The sequence below is a fragment of the Peromyscus maniculatus genome, chromosome 8, assembly GCF_049852395.1.
Source record: "Peromyscus maniculatus bairdii isolate BWxNUB_F1_BW_parent chromosome 8, HU_Pman_BW_mat_3.1, whole genome shotgun sequence".
NCBI classification, from domain to species: Eukaryota; Metazoa; Chordata; class Mammalia; order Rodentia; family Cricetidae; genus Peromyscus; species Peromyscus maniculatus.
In genome coordinates, this window is record NC_134859.1 from 93,662,878 (window position 1) to 93,677,500 (window position 14,623).

The 14,623-nt window shown below is 42.1% G+C and overlaps 1 protein-coding gene across 1 annotated transcript in view; it reads right to left on the reverse strand.

The window, feature by feature from the left end:
- Positions 1-14,623, reverse strand: part of Ern1 (endoplasmic reticulum to nucleus signaling 1) — a 102,560-nt gene that overhangs the window by 67,937 nt on the left and 20,000 nt on the right. Inside the window, exon 2 of the mRNA XM_006970499.4 lies at positions 92-212. Coding sequence (XP_006970561.1) covers positions 92-212 — 121 coding nt within the window. The remainder of the gene's footprint in view (positions 1-91; positions 213-14,623) is intronic.

Consider the following 14,623-nt stretch of genomic DNA (forward strand, 5'->3'; position numbering starts at 1 on the left):
TTAAACAACATATAACCATTTTCTCCTGGACTATGTTTACTTGGCAGCAGCTAAGCCAGTGTCTACGGCACTCAAGGACAATCCGAATTACCTTCTTTTAAAGTCCACTTGATCGAGCCTGTCCTCTTGCTGACAGCATGCAAACTTCCATCCAGGGTGGAAACGAACAACAGGGTTTCGGGTAGGGTTACTGTGCTGGCACTTCCAAAACTCTGCAACGAGACAGACAGGATCTTCATGGCAATCCACTCCTTCACCCTGGGCATGTATAATCACAAACTCCTCAAAATCATCCTTCATATGATCATCCATCCTCCAGACACAGAAAGCGAGCTGGAGGGCCTACATTCTCATCAAGAGCACATGTCCAGACAAGAGCTGAGTCACTTTATCCTAAGTGTTGATCCTTCCCACAACAGACCAACAGGTCTATAATCTAGCATGACAAAAAATTCTGAAACAACTCATGGGCAACTTCCCCTGAAATGGGGGGAGGGAGTTTGGTCTGCTCTCTGGCTTCCCTCTCTTGGGTCTATTTTACTCTAGAAAACCTTCGCATGTTATGAGTTCATAATGGAAAAGAGTAACAACAGTTTCTCATCTGCCAGGGGATTTATTTTAAGCAAAGAATTAGAGGATTACATTTAAAGTAAAATAGGAAATCAGCCTTTGTTATATAAGCATAATATATTCTAAAATATCAATATTCTTGGGCTGGAGGGATGGCTCAGCAATTAGAAGCACTCTCCGTTCTTCCCGAGGACCCGGGTTCAACTCCCAGCACCTGTTAGGCATTCACAACTGCTTATACTCCAGCTCTAGATCTGATGTGCTCTTCTGGAATCCATGTGCACACACACATATGTAAATAAATTTTTTTTCAAATCTTTAAAAAGCAATGCATTCTGCCTGGTGGTGGTGGTGGCATGTGCATTTAATACCAGCACTGGGGTTGGGGGGGAAGAGGCAGGCAGATCACTAGAGTTCGAGGTCAGCCTGGTCTACAGAGTAAGTTCCAGGACAGTCAGGGCTACACAGAGAAACCCTGTCTTGAAGAAGAAAAAACAAAACAAAATAAAACAAACCAACCAAACAAACAAAAAACAGAAAAATAAAACATCAAGATTCCAATGTAATTTATAATCATATAAATTAAAGCTGTTATTGAGAAAATTGACAAAAAGCCTAACTCCAAACTTTTCTTCACAATCAAAATACAATTTAAAGTCTATCTCTTTTGTTCAATAAATTGTGACAATGGAGGGCCACATATGGCGGTTCATGTCTATGGTCCTAGCACTTTGAAGGAAAGGCAAGAAGGTTATGAGTAAAAGATCATCTTGGGCTACATAGCAAGACCCTGTCTCAAAAAAAAAAAAAAAAAAAAAAAGTAATAAAAATTAAAAATTATTTTATTTTTAGATTAAAAGAATTTATGTGTAGAAATGTTTTGCCTACATGTGTATGTAAGTGTACCACCATGGGTACCTGGTGTCTGCAGAGGCCAGAAGAAGTCACTGAATTCTGGAAGTGGGGTTCCAGAGGGTTTTGAGTTGCCATCTGGGTGCTAAGATTCCCAACTTGGGTCTTCTGCAAGGGCAGCCAGTGCTCTTAACCACTGAGCCATTTCTCCAACCCCAAAATAAAAACACTAAAGCAGAACACTGCAGGGCAGGGAATATAGCTCAACAGCACAGCACTTACCTAGTATGTGTGAAGCCCTGAGTTCAGTTCCCAATAGTGAAAATTGAGATTAAAAAAAAAATCTAAAGAGGGCCTCAGCAGTTAGGACTGCCTGCTGCTCTTGCAAAGGATCTGCATTTGGTTCCCAGTGCCCACACTGGGCAGCTCACAACTGCCTGTAACTCCAGCTCAGAGGAGGCTAGGCCTCTGCACTCCACAGGCACCGTGTCCACAGGCACATACGCCCCCCCCACATACCTTCACTTCTAAAGACTATGAAAATTATCTTTATTACCCATCGCTAGTAGCAGAGAGAAATGTTAGTATAATCTTTCTTAAAAATACTTTTGAAAGAGGACAAAATAACAGGTTTCTTTGACATTTTCATACGGGTGTCATTGGACTTTGCTTATATTCACTCAGATCATTTCCCCCATTCCCCACCACATACACTCACACTCACACACATACTGGCTCCATTCCTCCCCTCAAATGGTCCTATGGGAAAGCAGAAAGAAATACCCCATACTTCAGATCCTATGTTTCAACTTCTATACACTAATGAAAAAATTCCTGATATGGAAAAAAATCTCTGGGCACAATGACTGTTTTTTTTTTTTTTTTTTTTTTTGGTTTTTTTGAGACAAGAGTTTCTCTGTGTAGCTTTGGAGCCTGTCCCTGTCCTGGAACTTGCTCTGTAGACAAGGCTGGCCTTGAACTCAGAGATCCTCCTGCCTCTGCCTCAGAGTGCTGGGAATACAGGCGTGGGCCACCACCACCTGGCTACATACTATTATTTTAATGAACTCAAATTTCTAATATTTAAAAAGCTGAAACAAACTGAGACATAGCTCAACAACAAATTTTACATATGTATTTAACACAGACTTTAAATCTATGATATAGAAAATTGCTTATATCCAGTGAAAAATATAGAACCTAAACCTTAGTGTGCACTATGGTTCTAACTAGACTGGATGGAGTTCTGTCTGTGTGTCCTCTGGCTTTGCTGGGATCTGCACCCTCACCACAGGATTTCCACAGGTCTGTCACATGCACCCACATATGTGGATGACAGTTGGTAGTTTCCTAGATAAAACTGCCCTGTCGGGTGGCCCACTCAGCTGTGCCACACTTTTGTAATGGACTTCTTTTTTCTTTGTCACTATCCCACAAATTACCTAGTTCTACTGTGTGTGTGGGGTGGTGGTGGTGGGGGTCTTGAATTTAAGCAGGCCAGCAATGCTTGCTTAAACTGTTACGTGTGAATTTTGGTATAAGCACTCTTTTTAGAATATGAGAATAGTTGTCTTTTCGTATTAAAAACAAAAGGATTGGGCAGTTACTTGTGAATGGGAGCCTGGCCCAGAATACCTCCTCACTCTTAAGAACCTTAAAAGATAGGACCTGATGGTTCTCTTCAGGGCAGCCTGAGGTAGCAGGACAAGTACTCCAGGCCCTGCATTCCTTTCCCTTGGGGAGACCCCCTGGAGGTACCCAGCAGGGGTGATGTTGGAGCAGCTGCCAGAACTTGGCTCATCCTCTGGAGTGCTGGCCTGGGGCGGGGTGTGTGTGTGTGTGTGTGTGTGTGTGTGTGTGTGCGCGCGTGTGCGCGTGCGCGTGCGCGTGTGCGTGTGCGTGTGTGTGTGCTTTGATATGGCCCGGCCTTCTTTCTGGAAGGGGTAAAAAAGCCAACTTTCCTCCTGCCTGAAGGATCTGTTATCTGTGCAGGGCCTGGAGTTTGAGGAAGAATTAAAGCCTACTTTTAGTTCTACCTGAGGAACCCGGAAATTGGACTACGAGGAAAACCACAGAAGCCTCAGGGTGGCACCGGTCCTCTCTGAGGACCTAAAGGTCACTGTTTGGGAATGCTTGAAATCGTTTGGGCTCACAGAGTCCAGAGGGTGACACGCTACAAGTGGACCTGCCCTCCTCCCCTGACATGAGAAAACTGCATGGCCAGAGCAAATAGTTACCAAAGAGATAACCACTGTGTAAAACCAGTCTTGGAGCCCAGGCAGGAACCGAGTCCTTCTGGGTAGTTAAAGTAGGAAATAATGAACTCGGAAGAGTTTGTAGTTTTTCACCATATGGAAAAAGCTGGATGAGAGAAAGACAAAAGGAAGCCTGAGGAGAAACTTGGCTCAAAGACAGCGAGAGAATGTCTCCCTTCCGTTGTTCCCTGGACCTCAGCAAAGGCTTTCCTTAAGCTCAAAGACTCTCGTTTAAAACAAATTCCCATTTGTGTAAGTCTGCTGGAATTGGGTCTCTGTTACTTGTTCCAAATAGTCCATACCCCGATTCTTCTATTGAAGCCGTGCGGCAGTTTCCAACCTCTGTAACTCCAGTCCCAAGGGATATACAGTCCTCTCCTGACCTCTGTGGGCACTAGGGATGTATACACATGTTCAGGCAAACACTCATACACATAAACAAAAGTAAATTAAAACAAAACAAACAAAAAACCAGAGTGCTGAGGAGATGGCTCAGGAGATAAGGGTTTTTGTCACCAAGCCTGATGAACTGAGTTCAATTTCCAGTATCCACACTGTGGAGGGAGAGAGCTACTCACTTGAGTTGTCCTTTGACCTCCATATATGTACTATGACACATGTGTCTTCTAGAAAAATAACACACACACAAAAACACCCAACAAACTTAACTATAAATAAATAAATAAATAAATAAATAAATAAATAAATAAATAAATAAATAAATAAATAAATAACACAGAGAAGCAAGCCAAGCGGTGGTGGTGCACGTCTTTAATTCCAGCACTCAGGGGCAGAGGCAGGCAGAGTCCAGCATGATCTACAGAGTGAGTTCCAGGACAGCCAAGGCTACACAGAAAAATTCTGCCTAAAAAAAACCAAAGTAAATAAATTAAATAAATAAAAAAATAAATTAAATAAATAAACAAAACCACAGAGAAATGATAAAGAAAATATTACAAAATTATAGCACTAGCATTTTCTCCTCCATTTTCTGAAAACACACAAGTGTGCAGATGAGAGAGAAGCTGACCTTTAACGGCACTTATGAGCACCTGAGTTCAGGGAGCACACTTCCAATTTCAGGACATCAGGTAACTCTGCCACCTGTGATTATCAGTAGTTACCAAAAGGAACAAAGGTTTAGAGAGGCAGAAGTCTCCCAATCAGAGTCTGAGCATCTAGAAGAATAAGAGAGCTGTCATTATTACTATATATTTCTATTGCATAGAAAATGCCCCAAATATCTCATCACAGTAGCAGAGTTTAAAACACTTGGACATTAGTGCTCCTTTACTACAGTGTGGAGACAAAAGCCATCTACCTTGTTTGAATAGCTTGGAAACACAGGAAAAGCAATGGTCTGTGGTTGGCTAGTGAGCTGAAATAACGCACTCATCACACAACTTGCATAGTCTTCTAAAGATCTCAAAAACACGAGGTTTGGAGAGAAGCTACATCAGTCACTGAGCTCTAGCTGCCAGTTACATGTCCACAGTAACCTCATGACCCTCGCCAAACTTGGCAGGTTTTGCTCTTAACTGATTCAAACTGGGTGTCCCTGGGGAGCCATTATACCTGCCCTCTCCTCCCCTCCCCTCCCCTCCTCCTGAGACGGGGTCTCACTATGCAGTCTATCATACTCTCACAAGATAAATATGCAGTATAAATTTCCTGGTGTTTCAAAACCTCAAGCATCATTTATCCCACCCTTCGAGATAGGCCCTTACATAGCCCAGGCTGGCCTTGGACTCTCTATATAGACAATGATAATACTGCCTCCATCATCTCTGGAGATCAAACCTAGGGCTTCATTTGTACTAGGGAAACACTCTACTAATTGAGCTACCTTCCCAGACCTTCAGCATTTTTTTAAACATGAAAATATCTACCTCTAAATATAGTTGCTATAACTAATATGAATAAATATGCACCTAGATGTCTTTTGTGATACTGATCGTGGCCGAGAACTATTTGTACCGGAACACTGGAAAACACTGCTTCATGATAATGAACATGTCCATTACCTTTGCCTAGCCAATCCAGCCTTTAGCACTCAGTATTTTTTTCTACAACAGATGAAAAACAGGAACAGACCCTACGGCTATAAATGATAGTTTCCAGAGGGCCTGAAAATGGAAAAAGGTCAAACCTACCTCTGCTTTATGCTATCTGGAAACTAACTGGTGTTTAAAACTATACATATATAGCCGGGCTGTGGTGGCGCACGCCTTTAATCCCAGCACTCGGGAGGCAGAGGCAGGCGGATCTCTGTGAGTTCGAGGCCAGCCTGGTCTCCAAAGCGAGTTCCAGGAAAGGCGCAAAGCTACACAGAGAAACCCTGTCTCGAAAAACCAAAAAAAAAAAAAAAAACTATACATATATACCCTTAGCTTGAAGATATAGAAAGTGACCAATCAGGAAACCTGCAGTGGTTAAGAATATTTTAGTCTACCTTCAAACTGAACATCCCCTAGTTCCAAGGGGATGTTCAGGCACCAGGCTCTGTCCATATAGCCCCTCTCATACAAGGTGACCAGAAAATCACTTTGGAAATACACAGCCTTTGAAGCACCTCAAATCAGATGACTTTTTCCAAAGTGATCTATGCTGGATGCAAACTATACTGTCCCATTTCTGAGACTGGAGCATAAAAGAATACTGCAATTGCTGTTCCATTTATAAACTCCCTCAAAACACACACACACACACACACACACACACACACACACACACACACACACGCGCGCGCGCACGCACGCACGCGCGCACTTTTCAAGACCCACTTTTTTTTTTTTTAAACAGGGTTTCTCTGTAGCCCTGGCTGTCCTTGAACTCAGAGATCCACCTCCCTTTGCTTCCCTAGTGCTGGGATTAAAGGCGAAAGCCACCACTACCTGGCAAGACCCACTATTTTGTAAGTAACTTAAGTGCACGTAAATTAAGTCCAAATTGTATATCTTTTAACCCAGCATATTTTATTCCTGGCATTCAGCAGTAGAAGGTTCCTCACTGTAACCCTGCTCAGCATGCACTTCAACAAGCCACCTTATCCCATGCAAGGCCCAGCTGAGTCCTGCTGTCCAACATTCTGATTACACAGGGAAGTTTCACAAAGGCCAGCAGCTTCACCACTGCATGAAACACCACTGACTGCTAATGCAGAGTGTGGAGTAAAAGGCAGGGTGCCAACCACGTGCTGATTCTGTGTTCTCAACTCAGTCAATCTTTAGTGGTTCTTACATTAACATTACACATTTTTCCTCCTCCTCCTTTCTCCCCTTCCTTGTTTTTGAGATAGGGTCAAGCTATGTATCTGAGGCTACCTTTGAACTACAATCTTCCTGCCTCAGGCAAATTCTTGGAGCTGGAATTATAGACATGTACTATGACATCCAGTTTAATGCCTTATGTTTAAGGTAAGAAATACCTTTTCTAAAATGCTCTCTGAAATAACCTTATTTGAAAAAGTTGTCAGTGAGGAGAATCAGACTCAAGGGACTGATAGGTATTTAAATAGCCATAAAAACTAATGGAAACCTCTAACAATGGCTTACTGATTTCTGTATGTGTATATCTGTGTGCAGGTATGTGTGTGGACATACATGTGGAAGCCAGAGGTTGTTGTGGGTGTCTTCTTCTGTTGCTTTCCTTTTCTTTTTTTTTTTTTTAAGACAGGTCTCACTGTGCAGCCCTGGCTGGTCTGGAACTCACTAAGTAGAACAGGTGGGCCTCAAACTCACAGAAATCCACATACCTCTGTCTCAAAAATATGAGGTTAGAGGTGTGTCACCACCTTATTGTTTGAGGCAAGGTCTCTCACAGAACCTGGAACTCACCTATTTAGCTAGAATGGCTAGCCATGAAATCTCATGAATCTTCCTGCCTACTTCTCCCCAGTGCTGGAATCACAGGCTTACTCAAAACACACACATTCTCTCTCATTCATTCATTCTCTCTCTCTCTCTCTCTCTCTCTCTCTCTCTCTCTCTCTCTCTCTCTCTCTCTCTCTCCCCTCCTCCATCCCTCCCCTTTCTCCTTCACCCTTCCCTCCCTCCATCTCTTTTCCTGGAATGTACAACTGGCCACAGTCAAACTGCTTTCTGCAGTGAAAAGACTCCTTACTAGGGCTTAAATCTATTACTAGTGAACTTGTTCCAGAAGTGAAATCAAAGCAAAGGAGTTAAGAGTTCATTTTAGGGGCTGGAGAGATAGCTCAGTGGTTAAGAGCACTGGCTGCTCTTCCAGGACACAGGTTCAATTCCCAGCACCTACACGGTGGCTCACAAACTTCTGCAACTTCAGATCTGACTCCCTCCTCTGACTTCTGAGGGCACTAGGCGTGCAAATAGTATACAGATGTATATGCAGGCAAAACAGCTATACGCATAAAATAATTTTCTTTAAAAAAAGAGTTCATTTTGGTGGGCTGAGGATATAGCCCAGTTAGTAAAATGCTTACCTAGCATACATGAAGCCCTATGTTGGATCCATGTTACCACATAAACCAGACAGATGCATATCTATAATCCAAGGACCTGGATAGTAGAAGCCAAAGGACCAGGAATTCAAGGTTATCCTTGGTTACTGAGGGGATTTGAGGCCAAGGTACATGAGACTCTATAGCATCTAAACAAATGGGGGAAAAAAAAAAAAGAGCCAATTTTGGTTCACTAATGAATACATAGTACAGTGTTACAGGTAGGCCAGTAAAACATATAAGGTTTCCAAAGTGTTTTGTTTTACTGCCCAATTTGGAAATACAAACTCTTGACAGCAATTAGATCTGTATGTCTCTAAATGAAAAATAATTAATTTCAAGTGAATTAGAATGTGCTTAAGAATGAGAGTTTATAATTATTAGCTCTAGCAATAATGCTTAGAAGAAGGAAGGGTATTTTCCAAAGGGAGGAAAGACAAGACCTCGCATATTGATGCAGGGGGATGGACAGCATGTGGTGGATGACAAAGCAGAGGTCAATAACATGTAAGAACAAACAGGCTGGGTTATTCTTTCTTCCATAGATGAAGTCTTGCTATGTTACGACAACTTGTCTTTTTAAGGAAAAAAAAAAAGTTTTTAAGATTTATAGCTAGGTGGTGGTGGAGCATGTCTTTAATCCCAGCTTTTTGGGGGGCAGAGGTAGGTGGATTTCTGAGTCTGAGGCCAGCCTGGTCTACAGAGGGAGTTCCCAGACAGCCAGGACTACACAGAGAAACCCTGTCTTGAAAAACAAACAAACAAACAAATTTATATTTATCTTATGTGTATGAGTATTTTGTCTGTATGTATATCTGCACCATGTGTATGCAGAGGCCAGAAGACGATGGAGCTGACATTACAGATGGCTAACAAGTGAGCCATTTCACCAAGTCAAGGTTGTTCTTGAACTTGTAGATTCAAGCAATTCTTCATCTCAACCTCTGAGAAGTTGGGCTGACAGGTGCATGCCACTATGCCCAGCTTCAGACTAGATTATTCTGCTGGATCTAACTGGTTGAAAATTACAGAATGGGGGAAGGTGGAAGAGATAACTCAATAGTTAAGAGCACTTGCTACTCTTGTAGAGGACTCAGGTTAAGTTTCTAGTATCTACATGGTAGCTAACAATCACCTGTAACTCCAGTTCTAGAGGATCCTACACCTTCTCTCTTTTGGCCTCTTCATGCACCAGGCATATGCGTGGTGTACATACATACATTCAAGCATTTACACAAACATATAAAAATAAATCTTAGCCCAACAGTGGTAGCACATGCCTTTAATCCTAGCACTTGAGAGGCAGAGGGAGGTGGATCTCTGAGTTCCAGGCCAGCCTGGTCTACAGAGCCAGTTCAAGGACAGCCAGGGCTACATAGAGAGACCCTGTCACAAAAAAACAAAATAAATAACTAAAACAAATAACTAAATCTTTTCCCTCAAAAAAATTACAGCATGGATTCACCAATTTTCTTAATTTTATTCATTCATTCATTTGTTTGTTTATTGATTGATTGATTGATTAAGGCAAGGTCTCTCTGTGTAGCCCTGGCTGTCCTAGAACTTGCTCTGTAGACCAGACTAGCTTGGAACTCAGAGATCTGCCTGCCTCTGCCTCCTGAATGCCAGGATTAAAGGTGTGCATCACTACTGCCTGGCCCAGAGTCACTGATTTTTAAAGAGTATCAGAAAGACACTTTCCTGGTATGCCATCACAGAATCCAGACCTGTAGCATTTAAATAAACAAATAAACTAAATTAAACAAAACATCTGTGCAGTATGTCAATCCAGCAGCAAATTCCTCAGAGTAGTATCCTATAACAGAGAACCTTGACAGATATTTTAAAAAACATTTGTAACTACAATTCTACTTATACAATATTACTTCCTATAAATGCAAACAAAGCCTGGCTATTGGAGATTCTGATTGTTTTATAAAAGTATTCAGGAGAATTCAATTATTTTGTCATTTGATCACATGGTAAGAGACTGTGCCCAACAACGGCCAAAAAGCCATCAAGATTCACAACAGCAGGGCCAGGCGATGGCTCAGCAGGTAAAGGCACCTGACAACCCGAGTTTGATCTCCGGGACCCATGTGGCAGAAGAAGGGAACCAATTCCTGCAAGCTGTCCTCTGACTTCCACACACGTGCCCACACGTCATTCATACACACTCAAGTTATGATAAATAAAATACTTTTTAAAAAAGAATTCCCAGAGCCAGGAGTGGTGGCCCATGCCTTTAATCTCAGCACTCAGGAAGCAGAGGCAAGCAGGTCTCTGTGAGTTTGAGGCCAGCCTGGGCTACAGAGTGAGTTCTAGGACAGCCAGGGCTACACAGAGAAACCCTGTCTCAAACAAACAAACAAACAAGAGAACAAACAAAAAAAGAATTCACAAAAGCAGCAGAAGACAGAAATCAGTGCCTGGTAAGAGCACAAATCCATTACATTAAAGCCCTCTCTATACCAAAGAAAGCATACAGGATCCACAGAGGACCAAGCCTCTTGCATAGCCCAAGGAAGTGGGCTAACTTCTCAAGCAAAAGGTCTGTCTCTAAGTAAAGGCCTGCTGACATCAGAACACTAGTGTGAGACTTTTTTAGCTTCCTCATGTCTAGTTTTAAGGATTTCAGAACAATCGTAATCGTTTCAAATTCTGTCATGCGGCACTTACCTGTGATGGTCACAATCCATCAACCATTCAGTTCCTTCTAGCCAGCCCTGATTGTTACATTTCCTGATAGTGTGTCAGTGAAGGTAACAATGACATTTGCTTTGGATGGGAGTCAGGTGTCTTAGCTTTGGAGTAAAGGGCAAGGCCTAGCTAACTGAACATACTGTGTGGCTTCCAATGAAGCAGCTGAGAGAGTTAAACCAGCATTTGTGGCAACTTTAGGGTGTGGTGTAATTAACCACCGCCCAAGACAGTTACAACTCTTCAGTTCAGGCTATCCCTCTGCTTTACCGGATCTGATAAAAGGTACTTCCTAAGTCCACTTTATTCCTGGGCACAAAGGTGGCTGCTTTCACAATAGGTGACTGTGTCCCCCAACTGCTTGTAGGGCTCAAGGCTCAGTCCAAGTTGAGTCATTTGCAGTTCTGGTCTTCGGGGTCATTCCACCACACTCTGCCAGGAAACCCTCTACCACACCATACACCAGAAAACAGCCTTGTTCTTAGGGTGGCATCAAATCCCAGGAGTGGGGTCAAATGCCTGAGGAGTACCAGGGAGCTAGGCCAAATCACTCACTTTATAGATACAAAACCCAAACCCAAGGTGACAGGATCAACTTAGCAGCTGAGCCTTAGAGTGCAGGTGTTGCCACTGTACTTTGTTGTCTTCACTAAAGAGAGATAACAGCAATTTAAATCTTGTAACAATTAAGAAACCTGCCAGCTTTACTTATCCTGATAGAAAGGCACCTCAATCTAGACTAACAGATTTGTAAAACCAGCCTTACTTCTAAAAAGCCAAATTCCTCTCGAATATGGATACTCATGTACAGTTTAACCTATTATTAAGGAGTTCTTATGTGGAAACCCCAAAGGGAAAATAAATCTCAATTACACAGTAAAATTTTCAGTCCTGATAATAATCTGAAACTGTCAATGTCGCTCTTTATACTTCCTTAGCGATTCCTTGGGGCAGAGGGAGTGGAAAGGGACGAGGTCAAAGAGAAAGTAGGTAGGTGCTCTAGTTAAATTTAAATTATCTACAAACAACTGTATTTATGACATAATTGCCACCTACACTTGCCAGATGTTGCCAAACATTATGATAAAAGTTAAACAGCATGAAATACTCTGGTTCAGACACCTGGCCAGACCCCAGAAGAATCCCCAGGTCTGTAATACACTGGCAGGTTATCTACCTTTACCAACTAAGTCCACAATACCACTTTTTCCAGTTTGGATTGATTTAATCACATGACTCCACATAACACAGATCAAAGGCAGAGCTGCTTATGCTACTGAGATATGTAATGTTTGAGATGAAAGGTCCAACACATCACCTCCCAACCCTCTCATTGCACAGGAAAAGAAATCAAGGCCCACAGAGGGGAAGTGACCTGCCCAAGGCAGCACAGACAGTTAACCACAGACACAGGGCGGGCTCAAGGATCCCTCCCAGTCTGCTCTTTTGCCTGCTGCCCCAAACTATAATTTTACTACTTTAAATCATAGTTCTCTGAGAGCCATAAGCCTAAATTATTTCAGGCCTGAAATTCCACTTAGAACCCTGTTGGGATACATGAGGATCAGCATTCTGCTTTGATATAAGGGTTAGATCTTTCTAAGGAGACTAAAATGTAATTTACAAAATCTCTCAAGTTACATACTATACCATACAGCATAGCAAATTAGATGGGGTGGTGGGGTGGTGTCTTTTTTTTTTTTTTTAAGTATATGTGAGTTTGCCTGCATGCATGTCTGTGCTTGGTACCTAGGGAGGCCAGAAGATGGCACTGAATCCCCTGAAATGGATGATTGTTAGCCATCATGTGAGTGCTGAGAACTGAACCTGGGTCCTCTGGAAGAGCAGCCAAGTGCTCTTACTCACTAAGCCATCTCTCTAGTCCCAAAGGTGAGGTCTTTTAAAAAATGTTCTAGATGAAAATTCCTGAGATTCTACTATCCATATAAGTTGGTGAGAATAATATTACAAAAAGTCATAGCCTTGACCATCATAAAAAATTTCCTGGGCTGGAGAGATGGCTCAGAGGTTAAGAGGACTGACTTCTTTTCCAGAGGTCCTGAGTTCAATTCCCAGCAACCACATGGTGGCTCATAACCATCTATAATGAGATTTGGTGCCCTCTTCTGACCTGCAGGCAGAACAATGTATACATAATAAATAAATGTTAAAAAAAAATTTTTAAAAAAATTTTCCTACAGCACACACACAAATCCAATCCAGATCTTCTCCTAATTAAAAAAAATTATGTTTTAAATGACATTAAAATTTATATACTTAAAGTGTACAACATGTTTTGATAAACATTATAGGATGGATAATCTAATTATAATTAACAAATCCATTGCTTGACATTTCATCTTGTGTGTATGTGGTAAGAACGTTTAATATCTGGTCTCTTAACAATTTTCAAGGACAGGCAAGAAGGCTCAGCAGGTAAAGGCACTTGCTGCCAAGCCTGAAAACCTGAGATCAATCTCATGAAAAGGAAAAGAAATCAAGGCCCACAGAGGGGAAGTGCATTAAGAGCACTGACTGTTCTTCCAGAGGTCCTGAGTTCATGAGTTCAATTCCCAGCAACCACATGGTGGCTCACAACCATCTGTAATGAGATCTAGTGCCCTCTTCTGGGTTGCAGGAATATATGCAAACAGAACACTGTAAACATAATAAAATAAATAAATATTAAAAAAAAACAATGAAGAACACAAAATAGTTACTACCTGTAACCACCATGTTATAAGTAGGCTTCCTCAACAGTTCAGTTCTGATGATCTAAAAAGGGTCTCTGTCATGAGATGCTGAGGATACAGCCACTGCTCACTGCTTTGATGAAAACAGTTACTCCTTCAGTGTACATAAGGAAACACACATTACTGACTAGTATGAGACAACTTACTTCAACAGCAGGAATCATTTTAACCAGCCATAAATTGATGGGCCTCCCAAAGCAAGTTATGACTGTTTCACTAGAAGGAATAAGATGCTCACACAAAAGGAAGATATCAAACACTGACATTTCTTGTGGAAAAGTGTCTTACTGGCTGGCTGTGATGGCATATGCCTGTAATCTCAGCACTTGGAAACTAAAGGTAGGAGACGGGGAATTCAAATCCAGCTTTGGCAACATAGTGAGTTTGAGGCAGCCTGGCTCAAAGACTTGTCTCCAGGTAGGGGAGCACAGTGGAGAGTTCAGTGGGTAAAGTGCCTGCTGCACAAGCATGAGGAGCTGAGTCCAGATCCCCAACACCCAGGTAAAAGCCAGGTGTATAGAAAGCAGAGGCAGGAGCATCCTGAGGGCTCACTGCCCAGCCAATCTAGCCAAAGCAGTGAGTTCTAGGTTCAGTGAGAGACACTGTTTCAAACAATATGCTGGAGAACAATAAAGGAAGACACTTGGTGTTGACATACATGCACAGGCAAGTGTGCATACACAGATTAGCACACACATGAATATACACACCGCCCCCACACACACACACACACTATACCATCAGATTCCCTAATTTCAACATAGGTTTCTCACATATTTAGACAAAGATAGGTAAGCACAAAAACTGCTTGGAAGACTATGTTGGAACAATCACATCTACAGACATGTGGCTTTTAAATGAAGAAATTAAAGAACAAAGCCAGAGGAACCAGTTGGTATGGATCACCACTGCCTTCTCTAGCTTATCAAGTGGTGGGCAGGAAACAGAAGCAGGAAGGAGTACCCACAGGGAGACAGCAAGTCTCTAAGTTCAAAAAGAAGCCTTTCTAGATACCA